The 23,356-nt window shown below is 32.4% G+C and overlaps 1 protein-coding gene across 3 annotated transcripts in view; it reads left to right on the top strand.

The window, feature by feature from the left end:
- LOC138321460 (uro-adherence factor A-like) overlaps positions 1-19,609 on the top strand; it is a 59,636-nt gene extending 40,027 nt beyond the window's left edge. For all 3 annotated transcript variants that reach the window (XM_069265166.1, XM_069265167.1, XM_069265168.1), the window contains 5 exons: positions 3,618-3,723; positions 12,200-12,291; positions 12,583-12,729; positions 13,169-13,250; positions 13,771-19,609. In XM_069265166.1, the coding sequence (XP_069121267.1) occupies positions 3,618-3,723; positions 12,200-12,291; positions 12,583-12,729; positions 13,169-13,250; positions 13,771-13,964 (621 nt within the window). In that variant the 3' untranslated portion in view covers positions 13,965-19,609. The remainder of the gene's footprint in view (positions 1-3,617; positions 3,724-12,199; positions 12,292-12,582; positions 12,730-13,168; positions 13,251-13,770) is intronic.
- Positions 19,610-23,356: the final 3,747 nt, after the last annotated feature.

A 23,356-nucleotide genomic window follows, 5' to 3' on the forward strand; every position in this document is an offset into this window, starting at 1 on the left:
AGATGTTTCTATCTATCCAGCCCAAGTTCATGTCTATCCTTTAATTTATTTACAAAATGTTAGTTATAAGGTTAAGGTCTCACTGAAAAATGTGAAATGTTTAGAAACTTTGAATAGTGAAAAGAAATTAAAAGTGAAAATAAAAGAAATAATATGAAATTCCAATAGGCAATAGCAAAGAATTAAAATTAGATATACCCTGGTAAAAGATAATGTTATATATAGATGCTACTGAATTCCTGTAAGTGTATGATGGGGATGCTTTTACTTAAGAATTAATTATAAAAGCAGATTTATGATTATAGCAATCAATGCAAATAGCAGTTAAAATGTTCTGATTTGACAAGTTGTCTATTATGTATACAAGAATGTAAAATATTTTATCTTCATGCTGATAACTTAAACCTAGCTTTCCTTTCAAATTGTTATCTTTGAAATTTAAAGTGTCTTGATTCGACTAAATCTCACATTACGTATGTACATAATGTTATAATTTGAAACTATCATTGTCTAAACACAAACTCGATTTGAAACGGGCGGCCATTTTTCTAACACATTAATGCGACTCTGAACATTTGGCACCACGTTTTTATACCTGGTAAACCTACAATGTAGATATATATATATATGTATACCTCCTTTCATACCACCGCCTACAAAATACCCACAAAGCCTTGCCAAACAGCCCGCTAAGTCCTAACTAAAGAGTTCAATCACACTTATAATTCTTGATGTGTCGCCAAAAATACTTGTATGGGAAAATCAATTCTTACACTATACTGTATATATAGTTAGCTGTCTCAACCCTTAATGGTTAAGCAGGCTAGAAAAAAGTCTGAATTCACTGTGTTTATTGTTTGAAGAATACATTGTGTTGTATACAAAATATTTTGGTTAAAGGGCCTACTGCGTGTGAGTGGGGGGGGGGGGGGGGGGTTGGTACAGAGAGAGAGAGAAAAATACTAATATACCTGTAGGTTTAATTTGTTTCCATCTAACAGGTCTAACTGCAATATTCCTATACAGGTACTTGAAGCTTGTTCCTCATGCATTTGCATGTATACACATTCATTTGATTACGTGAATCAATTATTATGTAATTCTAAATATCAAATTGAATACCCACAATCTCAATAAAGCCGAAGTCTGGCATTTATTATAACATATTGCATCAACACATGCAATAAATATATAAATTAACAGAATAAAGTTAATTTTTGAATGATTTAATGTTAGACAGGCACCTATATAACGTAGGCATTATAGGTGCATGTCTAATTCCTATAAGTTGGTAAGCTGAATTACTCATTTACTGTATCCCTACATTTAGTTAATTATATAATTAGATAGTTATATTTATTATCTGTAGTACTGGAAAAACATGAAAAATACACATTCCTGTTGAGTGTATGTGCATGCCCAGACCAGGAATAGAAACCTCATGATCAGGTCTCCAAAATCATGTCGACTCTAAAAATTAAAAAGCATATATAATATATGCATGCTATATACGTCAGCTGTTCTAAAACAAAAAAGCCACATCAATTTAATATAATGGCTGCTTTTACACATGTAAAACAACAAAGGATCACAGTGTATAGTATTTATCATTTATGTATAAGTATTGAGGACTGAACATGATTAGAGGTACATTTTGTACACACTTTCTCACCATGCCAGGTTTTAGTTGAGTCATGGCCAGCCATATAATGTGTAGATTTTCTGGGATTGAGATTTGATATGTTCAGATTATGACTATTGATTCTACAACAGGAGAGCTAGTGTTAGATTAAAGTTTTCACACACCTTCTCAGACAAAGCACAAACGCTCGAAATTAGTCATTACTTTTGTAAGGTCAGTAAAAACTCACACTAACTGAACTTTAACTAAATCTACCTTTACTTATTACAATACTAGAGTTGTTAAGATATTTTAAGAGGTCTAAATTAAAGAAAGTGTTGTTTAATTTAAGGTTGGAGAAGAGCAACTCCTTTGATGTACCAGTATTTTTGGCCTGGTAAAATGTTTAAATTCAAGGTTTTCATAAAAGGGGCAAATTACAAGGGAGATAATGTTTTGAAATTGATCGAAAGACCTAATTGATTATAGATATATATATATACACAAAGTATATCGTACCGTAGTTATATTAGTTATATATATAGATATTTGCATTGGATAATATAAAGTAATTAACAAAAAAGTGCATGATATATCAATTCTGAAGTATAATATATACAGACAGTAAAATAAATGAGTTTATTGTCACATTTAGAAGTATTTAGAAAGATTAAAAAAGATTTTGTTTTATAATGCTCATTTAGATTTCAAAGAAAAAAACATAAACTGTACCAGTGTATATATCCGGTATATAAATGATTGGGTGTGTCAAAAAAGCTACCACAAATAAACTGGAGAGATGTGTCCATTACATATGAGAAGGTGAAATTCTATAGTTGTAATGTGATAAGAAAGTGCAATTATTGTGATACATTATATTGTATACCAACTCAGTTCTCACACAGCTCAGCTGTTAATTTCAAGTTTGAAATGATTATTGTATATAACTGCTTTAGGATAAATGGATGATAAGTGCTAATACATGTAAATCCTGTATAATCATTAATGTGAAGTTCTGCAATATTTACTTACATTAAACTTAATGATCATCTAAAACCTTTTCCTTCCATATCATTTGCAAGTGTAAGGCTATTAATTGATTCAAAGTTGAGATAAAATGCTTGTGTGCAAGGAAACCCATGTTCATTTCAAATAATTGTGTGAAGAAACTAGTCCATTTCAAACATATTCATATAGATCTGAAGTTATAGACAGATTTGAACTGTTGACTGATTTCCATTTCAACAGAAAGCTTTTTCGTGTAACATCTGTATCAATAGGTTGTGCTGCCCTGGCTACAAACACTCAGCATCTCTCTCTGTGATATATACATGTATACACAAATACCAACAGTAGTGCTTTTATTGATTTCTTCAGCAACAATGACCATTATATGTTAGGCTGTTAGTACATGTTATGTATATATATGTGCCCTCCCATTATCAGACTCAGCATATAAATATTAGACCACTGAAAACGTTTGGTCTCCACACTCAATGTATAGTTAGCTTAATCTTCTGGGCCCAGTTTCATGAACATTCCTTAACATTCGAGGAATTCCTAACTTACGATTCTTCATAGGAAATTAAAGCATTACAAAAGTTAAGGGAAAGTCATGATTTAAGGAGCCTTCCTTGAAATATGTAATGTTTTCCTATGGACAATTTGAAGTTAAGGGATTCCTTAAATATGAGAATTGTTCATGAAACTGGGCCATGGGTGGTTGCAAATTTTAGTGTGTACTTTACATGTACTCAGCTAAAAATAAGTGATGCAATAAGGAATTAATAACCATATTGAATATGAATGTATAAGAAAATACAATAATATATTGTACAATTGTGTACAATCATTATCAGGTTTTAGCATGTTTTTTGCCAGTACGGAAAACAACCCCTAAACTTTAATGTTACTTTTATAATTACCCTGTATAGTTTTACACAAATTTACTCAATTATGTGGTTTAGATTCAAGATTGCTTCATTACTTTTGACAGGATGGAGCTTACTTCCTGCGACTGACAGAATTGGAGAAGAACAGTCTATCATCACACTGTGCCCATGTGGAGGTCGACCTACAATGTGATGAGGTCCCAGAGGAAGGTAAAGACTGACGACCTCATCAGGAACATATATAACTGGATAGTGATAGAATATTGGTCCTTACTTAACCTCATCAGGAACATATATAACTGGATAGTGATAGAATATTGGTCCTTACTTAACCTCATCAGGAACATATATAACTGGATAGTGATAGAATATTGGTCCTTACTTAACCTCATCAGGAACATATATAACTGGATAGTGATAGAATATTGGTCCTTACTTAACCTCATCAGGAACATATATAACTGGATAGTGATAGAATATTGGTCCTTACTTAACCTCATCAGGACCATATATAACTGGATAGTGATAGAATATTGGTCCTTACTTAACCTCATCAGGAACATGTATAACTGGATAGTGATAGAATATTGGTCCTTACTTAACCTCATCAGGAACATATATAACTGGATAGTGATAGAATATTGGTCCTTACTTAACCTCATCAGGAACATATATAACTGGATAGTGATAGAATATTGGTCCTTACTTAACCTCATCAGGAACATATATAACTGGATAGTGATAGAATATTGGTCCTTACTTAACCTCATCAGGAACATATATAACTGGATAGTGATAGTGGTCCTTACTTAACCTCATCAGAACATATATAACTGGATAGTGATAGAATATTGGTCCTTACTTAACCTCATCAGGAACATATATAACTGGATAGTGATAGAATATTGGTCCTTACTTAACCTCATCAGGAACATATATAACTGGATAGTGATAGAATATTGGTCCTTACTTAACCTCATCAGGAACATATATAACTGGATAGTGATAGAATATTGGTCCTTACTTAACCTCATCAGGAACATATATAACTGGATAGTGATAGAATATTGGTCCTTACTTAACCTCATCAGAACATATATAACTGGATAGTGATAGAATATTGGTCCTTACTTAACCTCATCAGGAACATATATAACTGGATAGTGATAGAATATTGGTCCTTACTTAACCTCATCAGGAACATATATAACTGGATAGTGATAGAATATTGGTCCTTACTTAACCTCATCAGGAACATATATAACTGGATAGTGATAGAATATTGGTCCTTACTTAACCTCATCAGGAACATATATAACTGGATAGTGATAGAATATTGGTCCTTACTTAACCTCATCAGGAACATATATAACTGGATAGTGATAGAATATTGGTCCTTACTTAACCTCATCAGGAACATATATAACTGGATAGTGATAGAATATTGGTCCTAACTTAACCTCATCAGGAACATATATAACTGGATAGTGATAGAATATTGGTCCTTACTTATAACCTCATCAGGAACCATATATAACTGGTTAGTGTGATAGAATATTGGTCCTTAACTTATAACCTCATCAGGAACATATATAACTGGATAGTGATAGAATATTGGTCCTTACTTAACCTCATCAGGAACATATATAACTGGATAGTGATAGAATATTGGTCCTTACTTAACCTCATCAGGAACATATATAACTGGATAGTGATAGAATATTGGTCCTTACTTAACCTCATCAGGAACATATATAACTGGATAGTGATAGAATATTGGTCCTTACTTAACCTCATCAGGAACATATATAACTGGATAGTGATAGAATATTGGTCCTTACTTAACCTCATCAGGAACATATATAACTGGATAGTGATAGAATATTGGTCCTTACTTAACCTCATCAGGAACATATATAACTGGATAGTGATAGAATATTGGTCCTTACTTAACCTCATCAGGACCATATATAACTGGATAACCACTGATAGAATATTGGTCCTTACTTAACCTCATCAGGAACATATATAACTGGATAGTGATAGAATATTGGTCCTTACTTAACCTCATCAGGACCATATATAACTGGATAGTGATAGAATATTGGTCCTTACTTAACCTCATCAGGAACATATATAACTGGATAGTGATAGAATATTGGTCCTTACTTAACCTCATCAGGAACATATATAACTGGATAGTGATAGAATATTGGTCCTTACTTAACCTCATCAGGAACATATATAACTGGATAGTGATAGAATATTGGTCCTTACTTAACCTCATCAGGAACATATATAACTGGATAGTGATAGAATATTGGTCCTTACTTAACCTCATCAGGAACATATATAACTGGATAGTGATAGAATATTGGTCCTTACTTAACCTCATCAGGAACATATATAACTGGATAGTGATAGAATATTGGTCCTTACTTAACCTCATCAGGAACATATATAACTGGATAGTGATAGAATATTGGTCCTTACTTAACCTCATCAGGAACATATATAACTGGATAGTGATAGAATATTGGTCCTTACTTAACCTCATCAGGAACATATATACTGGATAGTGATAGAATATTGGTCCTTACTTAACCTCATCAGGAACATATATAACTGGATAGTGATAGAATATTGGTCTTACTTAACCTCATCAGAACATATATAACTGGATAGTGATAGATATGTCCTTACTTAACCATCAGGACAATATATAACTGGATAGTGATAGAATATTGGTCCTTACTTAACCTCATCAGGAACATATATAACTGGATAGTGATAGAATATTGGTCCTTACTTAACCTCATCAGGAACATATATAACTGGATAGTGATAGAATATTGGTCCTAACTTAACCTCATCAGGAACATATATAACTGGATAGTGATAGAATATTGGTCCTTACTTAACCTCATCAGGAACATATATAACTGGATAGTGATAGAATATTGGTCCTTACTTAACCTCATCAGGAACATATATAACTGGATAGTGATAGAATATTGGTCCTTACTTAACCTCATCAGGAACATATATAACTGGATAGTGATAGAATATTGGTCCTTACTTAACCTCATCAGGACCATATATAACTGGATAGTGATAGAATATTGGTCCTTACTTAACCTCATCAGGAACATATATAACTGGATAGTGATAGAATATTGGTCCTTACTTAACCTCATCAGGAACATATATAACTGGATAGTGATAGAATATTGGTCCTTACTTAACCTCATCAGGACCATATATAACTGGATAGTGATAGAATATTGGTCGTTACTTAACCTCATCAGGAACATATACCGTATTTTCCCTATTGAGAGCGCCTCCCCTAATAAGGGTGCCCCTCGACTTTTTGTGGAAAAAAAACCTTTGCAAAGAAAAGAAAGTGAAAATTAGAAGTTTTCTCCCCTGATTGTCACGTGTTTAGTGAATCAGCGTGTCACTGCCACCTCGATAAAATGATGTTTAACGACTTTGTGTCGCTTATAAAATCGAAATCTCGATACATACTTACAGATATATATCGTATGGAACGTGTAAAAACTTGTTTAAGGAATATTTTCATGGAATTGCGGCGAAATCGTAACATTGAATGACAGGAAGTACGACTGTGCATCTGTTCACTGTCACACGAGTGTAAGTTATCACTCATTTGTAACATCAATATTTTCATTGCGTGCACCAGTTAGATGTATTCTTGTTTTATTTTGACAATGATCGTTACTGATTTGCGGATATTCAATCGTTTGTAATAGTTTAATCGTGTTTTTTCTCGTCAATAATGCCCCTGAAAACGAAAGTAAATTCCGAGTCCGGCCATTTTGTTGTCATTGTAAACAACACGACGATCGCAGCATAAACTTGCCGATCTCTGAGCATTTAAAATCTTTTTAATTTAATGCAATAAATACGCTTAAAATGCATGGAATATCTTGTAAATATTCTAGTTAATATGTTAACAATTTATTTGATAAACGTTTCGTCGTCAATTCTTCATGATTTTACAACCTATGAAATCACGGCAGTTTCAGAAAAAAATGGTCTCAAATAACGGCGCCCCCCTAAGTCAATAACCCGCACCCGGCGCCCTTATTAGGGAAAATACGGTATAACTGGATAGTGATAGAATATTGGTCCTTACTTAACCTCATCAGGAACATACATAACTGGATAGTGATAGAATATTGGTCCTTACTTGGTCATCAGAAAAATACTTACTTAACCTCATCAGGAACATATATAACTGGATAGTGATAGAATATTGGTCCTTACTTAACCTCATCAGGAACATATATAACTGGATAGTGATAGAATATTGGTCCTTACTTAACCTCATCAGGAACATATATAACTGGATAGTGATAGAATATTGGTCCTTACTTAACCTCATCAGGAACATATATAACTGGATAGTGATAGAATATTGGTCCTTACTTATAACCTCATCAGGAACATATATAACTGGATAGTGATAGAATATTGGTCCTTATACTTAACCTCATCAGGACCATATATAACTGGATAGTGATAGAATATTGGTCCTTACTTAACCTCATCAGGAACATATAAAACTGGATAGTGATAGAATACTGGTCCTTACTTAAGTCGGATATAACTGGATAGGATAGAATATTGGTCCTTACTTAACCTCATCAGGAACATATATAACTGGATAGTGATAGAATATTGGTCCTTACTTAACCTCATCAGGACCATATATAACTGGATAGTGATAGAATATTGGTCCTTACTTAACTCATCATATATAACTGGATAGTGATAGAATATTGGTCCTTACTTAACCTCATCAGGACATATATAACTGGATAGTGATAGAATATTGGTCCTTACTTAACCTCATCAGGAACACATATATAACTGGATAGTGATAGAATATTGGTCCTTACTTAACCTCATCAGGAACATATATAACTGGATAGTGATAGAATATTGGTCCTTACTTAACCTCATCAGGAACATATATAACTGGATAGTGATAGAATATTGGTCCTTACTTAACCTCATCAGGAACATATATAACTGGATAGTGATAGAATATTGGTCCTTACTTAACCTCATCAGGAACATATATAACTGGATAGTGATAGAATATTGGTCCTTACTTAACCTCATCAGGAACATATATAACTGGATAGTGATAGAATATTGGTCCTTACTTAACCTCATCAGGAACATATATAACTGGATAGTGATAGAATATTGGTCCTTACTTAACCACATCAGGAACATATATAACTGGATAGTGATAGAATATTGGTCCTTACTTAACCTCATCAGGAACATATATAACTGGATAGTGATAGAATATTGGTCCTTACTTAACCTCATCAGGAACAATATATATAACTGGATAGTGATAGAATATTGGTCCTTACTTAACCTCATCAGGAACATATATAACTGGATAGTGATAGAATATTGGTCCTTACTTAACCTCATCAGGAACATATATAACTGGATAGTGATAGAATATTGGTCCTTACTTAACCTCATCAGGAACATATATAACTGGATAGTGATAGAATATTGGTCCTTAATTAACCTCATCAGGAACATGTATAACTGGATAGTGATAGAATATTGGTCCTTACTTAACCTCATCAGGAACATATATAACTGGATAGTGATAGAATATTGGTCCTTACTTAACCTCATCAGGAACATATATAACTGGATAGTGATAGAATATTGGTCCTTACTTAACCTCATCAGGAACATATATAACTGGATAGTGATAGAATATTGGTCCTTACTTAACCTCATCAGGAACATATATAACTGGATAGTGATAGAATATTGGTCCTTACTTAACCTCATCAGGAACATATATAACTGGATAGTGATAGAATATTGGTCCTTACTTAACCTCATCAGGACCATATATAACTGGATAGTGATAGAATATTGGTCCTTACTTAACCACATCAGGAACATATATAACTGGTTAGTGATAGAATATTGGTCCTTACTTAACCTCATCAGGAACATATATAACTGGATAGTGATAGATATTGATAGAATATTGGTCCTTACTTAACCTCATCAGGAACATATATAACTGGATAGTGATAGAATATTGGTCCTTACTTAACCTCATCAGGAACATATATAACTGGATAGTGATAGAATATTGGTCCTTACTTAACCTCATCAGGAACATATATAACTGGATAGTGATAGAATATTGGTCCTTACTTAACCTCATCAGGAACATATATAACTGGATAGTGATAGAATATTGGTCCTTACTTAACCTCATCAGGAACATATATAACTGGATAGTGATAGAATATTGGTCCTAACTTAACCTCATCAGGAACATATATAACTGGATAGTGATAGAATATTGGTCCTAACTTAACCTCATCAGGAACATATATAACTAGATAGTGATAGAATATTGGTCCTTACTTAACCTCATCAGGACCATATATAACTGGATAGTGATAGAATATTGGTCCTAACTTAACCTCATCAGGAACATATATAACTGGATAGTGATAGAATATTGGTCCTAACTTAACCTCATCAGGAACATATATAACTGGATAGTGATAGAATATTGGTCCTTACTTAACCTCATCAGGAACATATATAACTGGCATGGATAGGTATAGAATATTGGTCCTTACTTATAACCTCATCAGGACCATATATAACTGGATAGTGATAGAATATTGGTCCTTACTTAACCTCATCAGGACCATATATAACTGGATAGTGATAGAATATTGGTCCTTACTTAACCTCATCAGGAACATATATAACTGGATAGTGATAGAATATTGGTCCTTACTTAACCTCATCAGGAACATATATAACTGGATAGTGATAGAATATTGGTCCTTACTTAACCTCATCAGGAACATATATAACTGGATAGTGATAGAATATTGGTCCTTACTTAACCCCAGCTTGTCTTGTCTATTAGACAAACACCATGGGGAACTGATACATGAGATCCATTATCTGAAAGTTAATTGATTATTTTTAGTTAATTAGTAGCTTGTTGGTCTATCTCTTGATGTCATCACTTCTAATGTTGGTATTGATCCTGGTATATAGTTTTCTTTGACAATTTGACTAGTAAAACTACATTTTATGTTGATGAAGCATTTACTGTAACTTCTGATTGCATCACATCTTATTCCACTACCATGAAAAAAATGTACTTTATCTCATTGGCCCAGATCCTGTTCCAAAGTACTAGTGTCCTCTACAGATTTCATTTATATTTGAGGGTCTTGAAACAAACTGTATTTCTTTGTTAGTATATTTTGTTCATATATTATCAGATTTGAAGCAGAGAACAGTTTACTACGCTGTTGTTCTGTTTGTTTGTTTGTAATATTTTAATTCTGCAATATAAAATTCATGACATATTAAACTGTTTAACTTCTCTGGTCTACCTAAAATATCAGCATCTTGTGTGAAGCCTTGGGTCATTGATACAATATATCTTAGAAATGTAAATGATGTATGATTAGTGGGTTTAGCCGTTACTATATGTATATCTGGTAAATCTGGTAAGTTCTTGGTGTAGATAGAAAAGTCAACAACCGTAGGTTATGAATAAAAAAAGAGAAGAAAGCAGTTGAGCCTATATATCTCGGGCCTACTTTTAATTAGTGTCAATCTCCTGTATAATGTCCTAAAGTTTTATGACTGAACATCATTATAGAATTTGAAATTGATATGTTTAGATTTTAATCTGTCAACAAATCTCATTACATTGACATGCCTTTCACATCATCCAGGACAAGTATAGCTAATCATATACATCTCAAGGAACTATGCATGCATTTTAAAATAGCGCTTTGCCCAGCTTTAAGTTCAAAATGTGTACCCTGATGATTCAACCAAAAGAAAACTAATTTCTTTTTTTTTGGTAAAAAAAAACCATTTGGAACAAACAATTAAATTGCTTGCAACATTTCAGGAGCTGTGAGTGTGTATGTCAATGTTTTAATCACATTAATTTTGATATTGAAAAGACTGGCATTACATATGTTACATTTATATATATATAGATATGTTTTTCAAGGAGAAACACACATGTTACAAACATAAAAGATTATTTGTGACTTATTGTTGGCCGATGGTGGTGAAGAGGTTAATTAATATAAGGTGTCTGACATACATGTGCATTCTAACATTAGCCTTCAGCTTACACTAGCTAGGTCAATATAGAAAGAGAGGCCTAATGTGGGGTGTTGCTGGGCACTATTTTTGATTGTTGATTAACTCAAACCTTCTAGTTGGAATATCATTAAATAGACATAGCTTTAATTTTGATATGACAGAGAACAATAACAAACTTGTATACATGTACAGTCAAACCTGCCTTAGCGTCCACCTCGAGCTCACCAATTGATTATTAAGACCACTTTCTCAGGGTCCCTTATTGTCAATTTAAACATATTTTGCCTTAATTGTGTATACAGACCACTTAGCTATATAAAGACCATTTTTCTTGGTCCATTGATCATGAGTGGTCTTTATAGACAGATGTTACACATCCAAACTTAAAACATATACCAGGTGCTGATGTAGGTATACAGTTTATAAGATAGTCATATTTCAATTGTTTATATACATTTTCTGTAACATTTCATCATATATAATTCCTGACCTTGTCTATTTATAGTCACTGGTAAGATCCGGGCAGCCATAGGGAAGGCCAACCTACTCGTTAACCAGAAATGTAAACAGTTCCAGGAACTCTGCATGGAACATATAGTAAGTATGGTAAAAACAAAGCAGTAATGCTTTAATGGCAGTTTTTTCTTTCTTTCTTGGAACTCACAAAGACAAAAATGTAAGGGACATTCTTGCATTCTTGGAAATTTTGCAATTTGGGCTTAATCTTGTATAATTAGTCCTTTAAACACAATGATAATTTAATCTTGTATATAAATATGAACTATTTGTAGCAAATTCACATTATTTGTTTTAGTTCCTTTTATGAATGTGCAAAAATAACATTTTATTTTTAGCAATGTTACAAGTTTAAAACCATTTAACCCACAGGAGCCATCAGAAGATAGAAAACTATTGAAGGTGGAGGATCTCCAGGGATTCTGGGACATGATCAAACTACAGATCGACAGTGTATATAGAATGTTTGCAGAAATAGAATTATCACGACAAAACGGCTGGAAGGAACTCACAGCCCATGTAAGGGTTTATGTAAAATGTCATGGTCTTCATATAATCTAAAAATAATGCACATAGCATTCGTTAACATTAAGGAAAATCAGTTTGGAGTCTTATTTTGTCACTGTTTTTTATTTTCTTACAAAAGACAAGTTATCATAACTTTTCCTGTATATAATTTACGTTTTTTGTTTGGATTGCAACTCTGTTAAAGACGTTTTAACTTCTAATTATGAAATGCTCTGAATTAAAATCTTACATCAGTTTCAAATTCTCACATCATTTCAGTTATACTTCTATATGATTATTTTTGTTGGCCCAATATATAGAAGGAATTTGCTTTAAGTCAAAGATATATTACAAAATAATTGTACTTATAATCATAAAGAGTATAATTAAAATGAAAACTAATGACACTTCTATTTATTTATTATTATTTTTTTGTTTTGTTTATATACAGTCACAAAACAGTTCTGTCAACTCTAGTCCCAAGTCTGGAAGTTTGTCGCTGAGTAATGCCAGTACCCCCTCTGGTACCCCAGGTAAGAAATCCCTTAAGTCATTCTATCATCCCTTCTGGTACCCAAGTTAAATATGGCATGTAGTATTCAGGTAGAGTTCTTTGTTACAAGCTGATCATGAATAAATGTTTTAGCACTTTCCTGAAATATAAATATCTATGGAGTTTAAGAATTAAAACAAAAATTGTAGAGTTCTTTGTTAAAAGGTGATCATAATTAAAAATTAAAATTGTAAGTCTAGATCACTGTTTAGGATATATAGAATCAGATCCTTCTGCCAGGTATAGGGAGTCTCTATGATTCATTACTCATTCAATACTGATCTTGAAATTACTGTTGATTTACCTTAAACTTAAACTTTAATTTTTATTTTACGTTTACCAATAAAGTCAGGGTATATCAATTAAATTGTAGTTGAGGGATATTTTACTACTAAAATGGTTTAGGTTTAGTGAAAGGGAGACAATTACACAGAGAACTTGGTCTTACCTACAATCTAGGGGAGACAATCACTAATATATTTTTTGATGTATTTCACCAGGTTCACGGAGACGTGCAATGAAAGTGAAGGAGACACCTGAGTCGTCACCAGAAAGAACAGAAAAAATGAGAGCTGCAGCACGTGCAAGAGAAGAAGCAAGAAAACGAATGTTGGCAGAGAAGCGTGCTGCCATGCGTCAAAAACAACAGCAGAAGGAAGTGGAAATTTACGTGGCAACAGATAGCGCGAACTGAAGTGTCAACTTCCGTCAGTGATATATCGAAAATTAACATGATTACCTATGCTTAATACCTTCTTTAACCTCAATTTTCGGAACCATCAGGTTTTTTCGTCTCAAACGAGAAAAGAACAATCACATATATAGCAAGAAAGTTGTAGAAACTTCACTGTATTTGTCTGCAAGTGAATGGAATATAATTGCCACTAACAACCATCTTTGTGAAAGTTTGGAGATAACAAGACTTTCCTTGACTAATATACATATGAAAGTCATATCGAATTTTTGGTTGATGGTGAAAATATAAAAGTGTGTTTGAGGAAAAGAAGGTTAGCTATGGATCATACATTTCGCCTGTAAGTGAGGAGGATCTGCTATCATTGTGGGGACCAGACCAGAATCTCGTCTTATGACCACATCGATTGCTGTTAACGTCAGATCGTTTTGTTATATAACAATGTCAACAGCTACAGATCACAACTGGTTTACCACTTAGTGGTATATATTATGTTCTTACATCTGTTGTTTAGCCTCGCCTCCGAGACGGGTTCTCTGCAAAGACAGAAAAGAACAGACAAGCATTACAGAAAACTTACCCCTTCAAGAGGGTATAGATGTTGGAGAAATTCATGTCATACTTGTCAACAGGATTTTGTGAGAACAAGTATTTGTTGATGTACTTAGCAAGTTTAGATATCTATCTATCTAAAGACTATCCAACAAACTATGAGGTTTATGACAGTTATACATTATAATAATGACCTCAATGACTGTGTAAAGCAAGGATGGATTTAATTTTGGCTCACCTGTATGGAAGATGGCTGATGTAGATCAACCTGATGGGGTATTCAGTTAACATGGACAAGTTTGTTGAAGGTACAAAAGTTCATATTTCGATGGACTCATCCAGAAGAGTTGATGTAATTACAGGTGTAGCTATATAACTTGTAAAAAGTGGAGATTTCAGAAATCAAATATCCTTGTCAAATCTTATTTCCGGATTATTGCGGCGACCACATAAACTTGACAAGTGATTTCCTTCTTTTATGAAAGTGGACCAAATATTTGAAGAAGAAAAACAAGAGCTTGTTAAATTATTAATCACAACGACCAGGGACCACATACACTGGCATTCAGAAACCAGGAACCACATGTGGTGCTCCCCTGGCGTCAGATACAACCCTTAGTATTACTATACCATGTGTGGTGCTATCATTTGATTCATGCCACATGTGATGATTTCCTATCTCTTGGTGGAGCCACATGTGGAGCCATCTTTTGATCAGGTACAACATGTGGTGTTGCCAAACAAGTGGAGACCACAAAAGTTGTTGTCTTGCCAGTAAGAACATGTACCACATATGGTGCTGTCCTGGTTTGTAATGTGGCAGTAATTATTTATATACCTTGCCTTAACCCGACCAAGACATCAGACATTTCATCAATTCCATGAACTTATAGGAATTTTTGTTTTGTTCAGTGGTTTTGTTCCTCAGTGTTGTAACATTTTATTTGGTTACTCTAGTTAACACTCCACAACTTAACTTTATCTGCCTTGCGTGTACATGTCCATTTAATATATTTTCGCATGCCAGTATTTTGCTTTGTTTCGCATCATTTTAATGATCGTTGAAACAATTTTTTTCGTGATTTTGTTTTGTAAATGGACTGATGTTGTTTCGCACTATTTTACCCGATGTCTCATTCTTGAGGTACTTGTGATATTCTCATTATCAATGCTTCATTTAGCTTCATTGTGGCATTGGTTCATTAATACTTAAATCGAGATGTTGTACCTTAATTTATTTGTGTGTTTGGTGTATATGCCAAGTATTGAAACCTGTTGGTAATTAAGGTGTTTTGTATGGACAACTCAGTCTTGTAAAATAATGCATGGATTTTCGTAATCTTTGTGATCTTAAAAATTTCCACTTTTAGTTTCATGAAAGATTTTTTTAAAACCTGCCTGACAATATTGTTTTATCCTGAGCATTTCTCTACACATTGTTCCCATCTCCAGTGGTATATATATCTCTTGTAGATAAGATAGATGTTGTAATATCAGAAATATTTCGAATTGAAGTGAAGACAAAATATACATCAAATCAAATATCAATGTTACTGGGTTGTGCAATAAGTCAAAATATTTAACAGTAATGGAGAGTCACACATTATAGGTACAAATGGAGCAAGATTGTTAATGAAAAAGAAATATCCAGTAAAAACCTAGATGCATTCAAAGAATTCATGAAAGTATTCAAATTTACATGAAGAATTGCAATAAAAGAGGTCAAAAGTATACGTAATTATGCATCTTTCGTAAAGCAGACCAAGGGAGGTAATCCAACAATTCTGTTGAGGAATGTTGAGTTTTATGTACCCTTTAGCTTTTAGATCTCTTTGAATCACAAAATGCCCTTTTGAGACATTAAATAGGGTAGAATCTACAAATAAGGCCTTTTATTTGTTTTGATTGAATATGGGGCTTGCTTATATAATTACCAGCTGTTTAGAGTCAAATTTAGAAGCAACCGTATATCTGACAGTGCACAAAATGAGATAATTTGTTTCTTGATAGACAACTAGATTTCTTATGTTTGTTAAGCTGTGTATTAGTTTCATAACATTGCAAATAAACACACATATAATGACAAACAAAATGTATATATATCTTAACATAAATAAAAATTGTTTTTCGTTTAATGTTTTCAAACTTCAAGTTTCTTTAAAATTTAATGTTCCTTTTAAATCCTAGAAAACTGTTTTAATACCAGTTCACATGCTGAACACAACTATGTTCACATATAGGAAATTTTTTTTTTTTTAAATTGTAGAGGAATAATCATCCAAACAGTTTCAAAATTTTACTTTAGATTTTATGTCCGATTTTAAATAATATTATTTCTTCTATTTCTCCTTGTTCCATATTTAATCCAAAAAATTTTTGGTTAAATTTCAAATTTTTGATTAGGTTAGATTTACTTACCTCTCATAAAACAGAACATTCTCACTGTCAAAACATATACTTTGTATACGTGCTGATGTTTTGTATATAATGAAATTAATTAGATTTCTATTGTTAAAAAATGGTGCATTTTCCTTTTCATTTGTATTGTTGATGTAAACTCTTACAAAATCATAATAAAGTATGAGCTCTATTTTATAGCTAAAAAACAAATTTATTTGTAATGTGATAATGTGTTTGTTCTCAATGTTAAAACTTAAAAACTGTTTATAACAATACTTGTTTAACACACCATGTACTTGTTTTCTTTTGGAAAACGGAAACTGTAAGAATTGGTATATCTTCTCAGACACAAGTGATATACAACTACCTTATTCGACCTTATAAGCACCCAGGGCACTTAAAAAATTATTGCATAGTTAGCCATAAATCAATTTGTGTAAAAAAAAAACGAGATGAAGAAACCTACACATTTTGTTTTGTTTTAGTCTGCATTTAATTTTAGATAAGTGATATTGATGCCTCAAAAATGGGGACATTCGGCATTATGGGGCTTATTAGGTTGAATAAATTATACAGTGTGTATAATGTATTTCAGATGTTGAAGTCTATTTCAAATTATTACAGTATATAGATTTTATCATCAGACATGATAAATATCATAGAAAAATCTATAATTTGGAATAAGAGCTTAGCTTGTGCTGTACGGAATAATATATGTATCCATAGAGTTTTTGAGGTATTTAATTAAGTGAATATAACATGCTACACAATACATTAAATGACTTTTAACATTTTGTTATAAATTTGGAAACAGAGTTAAGACAACCACAGGAATACACAGGATCCATTTGTATTATATTTTATATATTAATATATGATATTGTATCAGTGTTGTTATGAAGGGACATAACTCTTGTCTATCCTGTAATTTTCCACCAAGCTGTTACTTGTGATATTACGGATCATCTCATCAGTGTCATATATAAATCATCTTTTTAACATTTCTAGAGGACAATATTGTGTTGTTCATATGTTAATACAAGTTTTCAAAAGTTCCTAGATTTTTATCTCTTAAAAGTGTTGTTTTGCATGCAGTTATTATTATTATTCTTTTAATTTAACTATTTTTTAGAAGTTTCACTTGCCATGCAAAAATTTAATCTGATTAAATTACAGATATTCAATATATGTTTTAACATACCTGGTATAGCTTAGTGAAAATGTATTTGACTGAGAGGGCAGTCATACATTTTGTTTTGTTATTTTAAAATTATCAATTTTAAATAAAAAAAAAAGAGTATATAGCAAACGAGAGAAAAACTTCAGAAAAAAGATAATGGTCGATTTGTATTTTATACCAAGGGATTCACTACTTTTTGTTACATACTACATGAAGAAGGGAGAAATACAATTATATGTTTATATATTTATATATATAAGTAAACTTTTAAACTTTTATATTGATATGCAACTGGGAAGGCTTTGTGTTTGAATGCATGAATAGTATTAACAATTTAAGTAACTCGGTTTTTAGAGCCAAAGTTTCATTATCATTAAGTGTTTATCAGGAATTCTTTGCCAAAAACGATCAAATTTAATGAGGTGTATCATCAGATAAGTTCAGGTCATCAGAATTTGTCTGAATTTCTTTGGATATTATTTATATATATATCGCTTTATTTCATGATGGAAGCTGTCTTTACATGTAGATACAATATGTAGGTGGAAGAGTTAAGGATTATTATTTATTAGGTAAACTCTTTGTTGTTATGATCAAACTTCATGAAATTCTATATCCATGCATATTTTGTTCCTAATTTTGTGTCATAACTGAAGAGGTATTCTTTAAACTCATATTTGTTATTAGATTAAAATATGGTAATACAAAAATGCAAGATTTGTATGACAAAAAAAATCCATTGTAAGTGAATAATCATCAAAAGTGTTTATGTAGAGGTAATTATTAGGGATAGAAATGAAATTGATAATTTCCATGGTAAGGTATAAAAATTTGGGCTACAACCAACAACTTTGACCATTGTAACTCTGGCTATTTCCTGCAATGTCAACAGACACAATGGCTTCATTTACATGATTCAATTTTTGTTATTGCTTAGTCACTTACATATGACATAAGTTTTCTTGACATACATGTGGTTTTAAAGCCAAAATGAAACTTTTTCTGGTAGCTTAAGTTATGGACTACAAATTATTCCACAATCCGGTCATAATCTAAACCCTTTATATGGTTTTTGGATTGAAATTACATTTTCTTGGTTGATAAATTTATCAATGTAATACTACATGATAAAGAATGTAGTATGATCATATGTGTTACATGAAGTCCCATTTCATTAAATTCCATCACTCATTATACTGAAATATCATCAAAAACAATATCTTAAACTACTTAAATTTTCTGTAGTTTTACTTTATTTTCATATAAACAACATACAATGCATGTAAAATTGTTAGTGAGGAATATTCAAGGTTACAATGTCTGGTTGTAGGCCAAAGATAAAATTGTTAAGTTGGAGTTCGCTTTCTTTTTTGATGTTCAATGCCATAAGTGGAATCTCATCCCATATATATATCTGTATCATTCTATTTATAAATTCATGTTATTATTGTTGTTGATATTTAAGCATCAAAACCAACAGCTCATATGGCTTATAATAAAGGACTAAACAGCAGATTGTCTTGGAATTGTTTTATCACATGACATACAGTGAAATCTAACTATAAAGACCACCCAAGGGACCAAGAAGATGGTCTTTATAGCCACGTGCATATGGTTTCTATATATACATTTAGAAAGTGATCATTTGGGCCCCAGAAGTGGTCCTAATAATTATATTCTGTCTTTGCATATTAACTCATTTATAGTGGTCCTAATAATTATATTCCGTCTTTGCACACTACAGAGTTAGTTCCCTTGCGGATAGGTATCAATTGTGACGTCATTATTTTGTGGTCGCTCCAGTTCACGTCGTTTTCTACCCGCAAGGGCAGTCTATGTAATATGCAAATACGCACCATGTGTTTAATATGCACCATGTGTAATATGGTGTAACAGAGAAAGTTTGTGGTGTAAATACTTCCCTAGTGTTCGTGGATGCTGTAGAGCCGATGAAACAAAAAAGGAATTGTAAGTTATATATTATTAGAAATTCAATATGGATTTTACTTGAGTGCCACTTCATTTTCGTTTTATGCAAATCCAACTCATGGGTATGAAAAAACGTAGCCTTACATTCAGTGATATAGGGCCCTTCCATTTAAAATCCCTAGATATATTTCTAGGATAAGGACTCTTATTGCCGATATAATACTGGTAACTGGCTTTTGATTCCATGTCTGAGGATGGTCAAAAGACGAAAAATCTGCAATGAAGAGACCGTCATATCGATGTACACTATACATGTACATATAATTGGAATTACTGTTTTCTGGGCTGACAATAAATATTTTACCAACAAAATATGTTAAAAACTGAAAAGTGCCTACAAATAAACTTAACACCCATGAATGCATTCTGAACTACATTGCTACTAAGGGACTTTACATGAATGCTAATGTTTTTATGTTTAAATAGTTATTATTTTTTCTGAATTTATCATTATTCATTAATGATTGTTTCATACTATGTGAATCATATGATACTGACATCTACACATTCAACACTAAACTCTGTACACAATATGAAGAGGGTATTAGCAAACGGAAGGAATTTGATTTTGCCAAGTTAACATTTAAGAGTTATCTCTCTTATTGCATACAACAAAAATTCTTTTCATGGATTGAAGTATTTTTAGTGACTTCAATGCTTACGCTTTCCAGACAATTTTTTTGTGTATTTGCACACTTCCCATGCTAGATACAGAAACCTAGAAAACTTTTTTAGTGAACATGTCCAATAAATTATGAATTGGAGAAATCACAGAAATGTTTATATAAAATGTTTACAAAATCTATATTCATTTATTCATGTTGAAGAAGTTATAGAGAGCAACCAACTAAATAATTTTACATAGACCACAGTGTTAAACTTTGTTTAAGTTTTGTACTGTATTATTAAAACAAAGGAATATTAGTTAGCTGTTGTGTTCTTATATAATTAAAGTCTAGGTTCTCATATAACACTAGATAGAAAAAAAATTTGGGTCCATCTGCTCAAACTCCAACCTGGGTAGCTTTATTGAAATCAGGCGCATTTTTGCACCAAAAAATCCTGAAATTCTAATGTTTTTACCTATTCATTATCAAAATTGATATTTTGAACCTAAATCTCAATATGAATTTCCCTAAATTCATACCATTGTTACCTGTCAGAAAACATTTTTACTTTTTTTCTGCTGTCAAACTCCAACCAGGGTAGCTTTATTGAAAATCAGGCCTCAAATTTTGCACCAAAATTCCTGAAATTATGATGTTTTTACCTATTCATTATCAAAATTGATATTTTGAACCTAAATCTCAATATGAATTTCCAAATTCATACCATTGTTACCTGTCAGAAAACATTTTTACTTTTGAAATTCATAATTAGGCAGCCAATCAGCGGCCGGGTTAAAATTCTATCCTGGGCATCTCTTGTTTATAGGTCTTCTTTTTTATATTTAGTTGGTTGTTCCCAATTATAATCAACGCTTCGTTGAAATTAAAATTAGGTCAAAAGCCTTGTCAAATATTCATTGGGGTCATTATAAAAGTTACAAACCAATGAACATTACAAACCAATGAACATTATCCACATTGTGGTTAATCAGGATATGAGGTTGATTGTTTCTACAAAGTAGGCCTTTGTGATAGTGTCATTGATTGGTTGTTTCTACAAAGTAGGCCTTTGTGATAGTGTCATTGATTGGTTGTTTCTACAAAGTAGGCCTTTGTGATAGTGTCATTGATTGGTTGTTTCTACAAAGTAGGCCTTTGTGATAGTGTCATTGATTGGTTACAAGTAAAGGTTATGTCTTTGTGATAGTGTCATTGATTGGTTGTTTCTACAAAGTAGGCCTTTGTGATAGTGTCATTGATTGGTTGTTTCTACAAAGTAGGCCTTTGTGATAGTGTCATTGATTGGTTACAAGTAAAGGTTATGTCTGTGTCAGTTCTAAATGGCGTTACTGTGTTAATAGTCCTAACAATATGGACGCCTCCCTTTATGTACGATACATGTGACTATTAAACATTCGTGTTGCGTTGCCTTAACGCTGGACATCATGGCTTACATTTTGATTTAAACATATCATATTGCGTAATTTTATATACAATGGGATTGGGCACAAGTTTTCCAACTTATATGAAGCCCTCTCCCTACGGAATTATAATCAATTATATGACAAAGAACACAAAACGACAAAAATATACATATTTAAATGATCTTAGAAAGAGCGAGAGAGAGTGAGAAGGGAGAGAGTATTTGTTTATTTTAACATATGTATATAATTTCCTAATTTATTGATATACAATTTGAGATGCTGACGACCGAAGACAACTGTCTTGTCTCGCTGCTTTACTTTAAGTTCATCACATCCCGTGCATTGGTATATCTCTCCTGTCAATCTGGTGCTTTCTTAATCTCGTTTCTCTTCTGTCGCCAGCATCGGAAGGATATAAAGAAACTTTTTTTTAAAGTTATATAGTTCATGGCCTACATTAAAGTGCGACGTTACTGAAGATGTCTTGCAGGTAGAGTGTTAGTATACCTGCTGTCCCCATTGTATGATCATAAAAGGCGACTAAATTTGGGATCTTCTATTTTTCTCGTCTTCCAAATTCCCTTTCGCCATCCTTATGTCTTCATCGACTACCGTTTCACTTCTGGCCATGAATTGATTTGTGAGAAAGACATTGATGCATTTTCCATATATTGTGACTGTGTGGTGTGTGTTATTCGATACTTTTGGCGGTATGCTGCAATGAAATAACACTATAAACAGGACAACAGTCTCACTATCACAAGGAGACACTACACGAATATACCACAGCCTCCCAAAACATATTGCACACATGGATCATAACTGTTTACAAGACTTTAATATAATCAAACAAACTTTACAGAAGCATACTGCTGAAAAATCCTGGTTGTTCAAAGCATGATTAGCTTAATCACATGATTAGTGAAATTTTCATTTGTCATTTACTGCAAAATTTGTCATTACATCTTCACTAAAGTTACCAAGTAAGTAAAGAATGGATTTAAGATTCGTATAAAATTTTGTAAAATTCGTTTTGCCAGAAATTATTTTGATTTGAAAATTGTCATTAAACTGGGATGAGCCTAACCACTTATTGAAATACGGGACCCAGAAGATCACACAAAACCGAGCGAACCAACAATTTCAAAAAATGCTGGACGCGACAAAAGAATAGAAACAATTATAGATATAGACGCTGGTGTGTCTCATAAGAAAGACAAGAGTCAATAAGAAAGAAGA

Source organism: Argopecten irradians, chromosome 4 (genome assembly GCF_041381155.1).
Source record: "Argopecten irradians isolate NY chromosome 4, Ai_NY, whole genome shotgun sequence".
Lineage (NCBI taxonomy): Eukaryota > Metazoa > Mollusca > Bivalvia > Pectinida > Pectinidae > Argopecten > Argopecten irradians.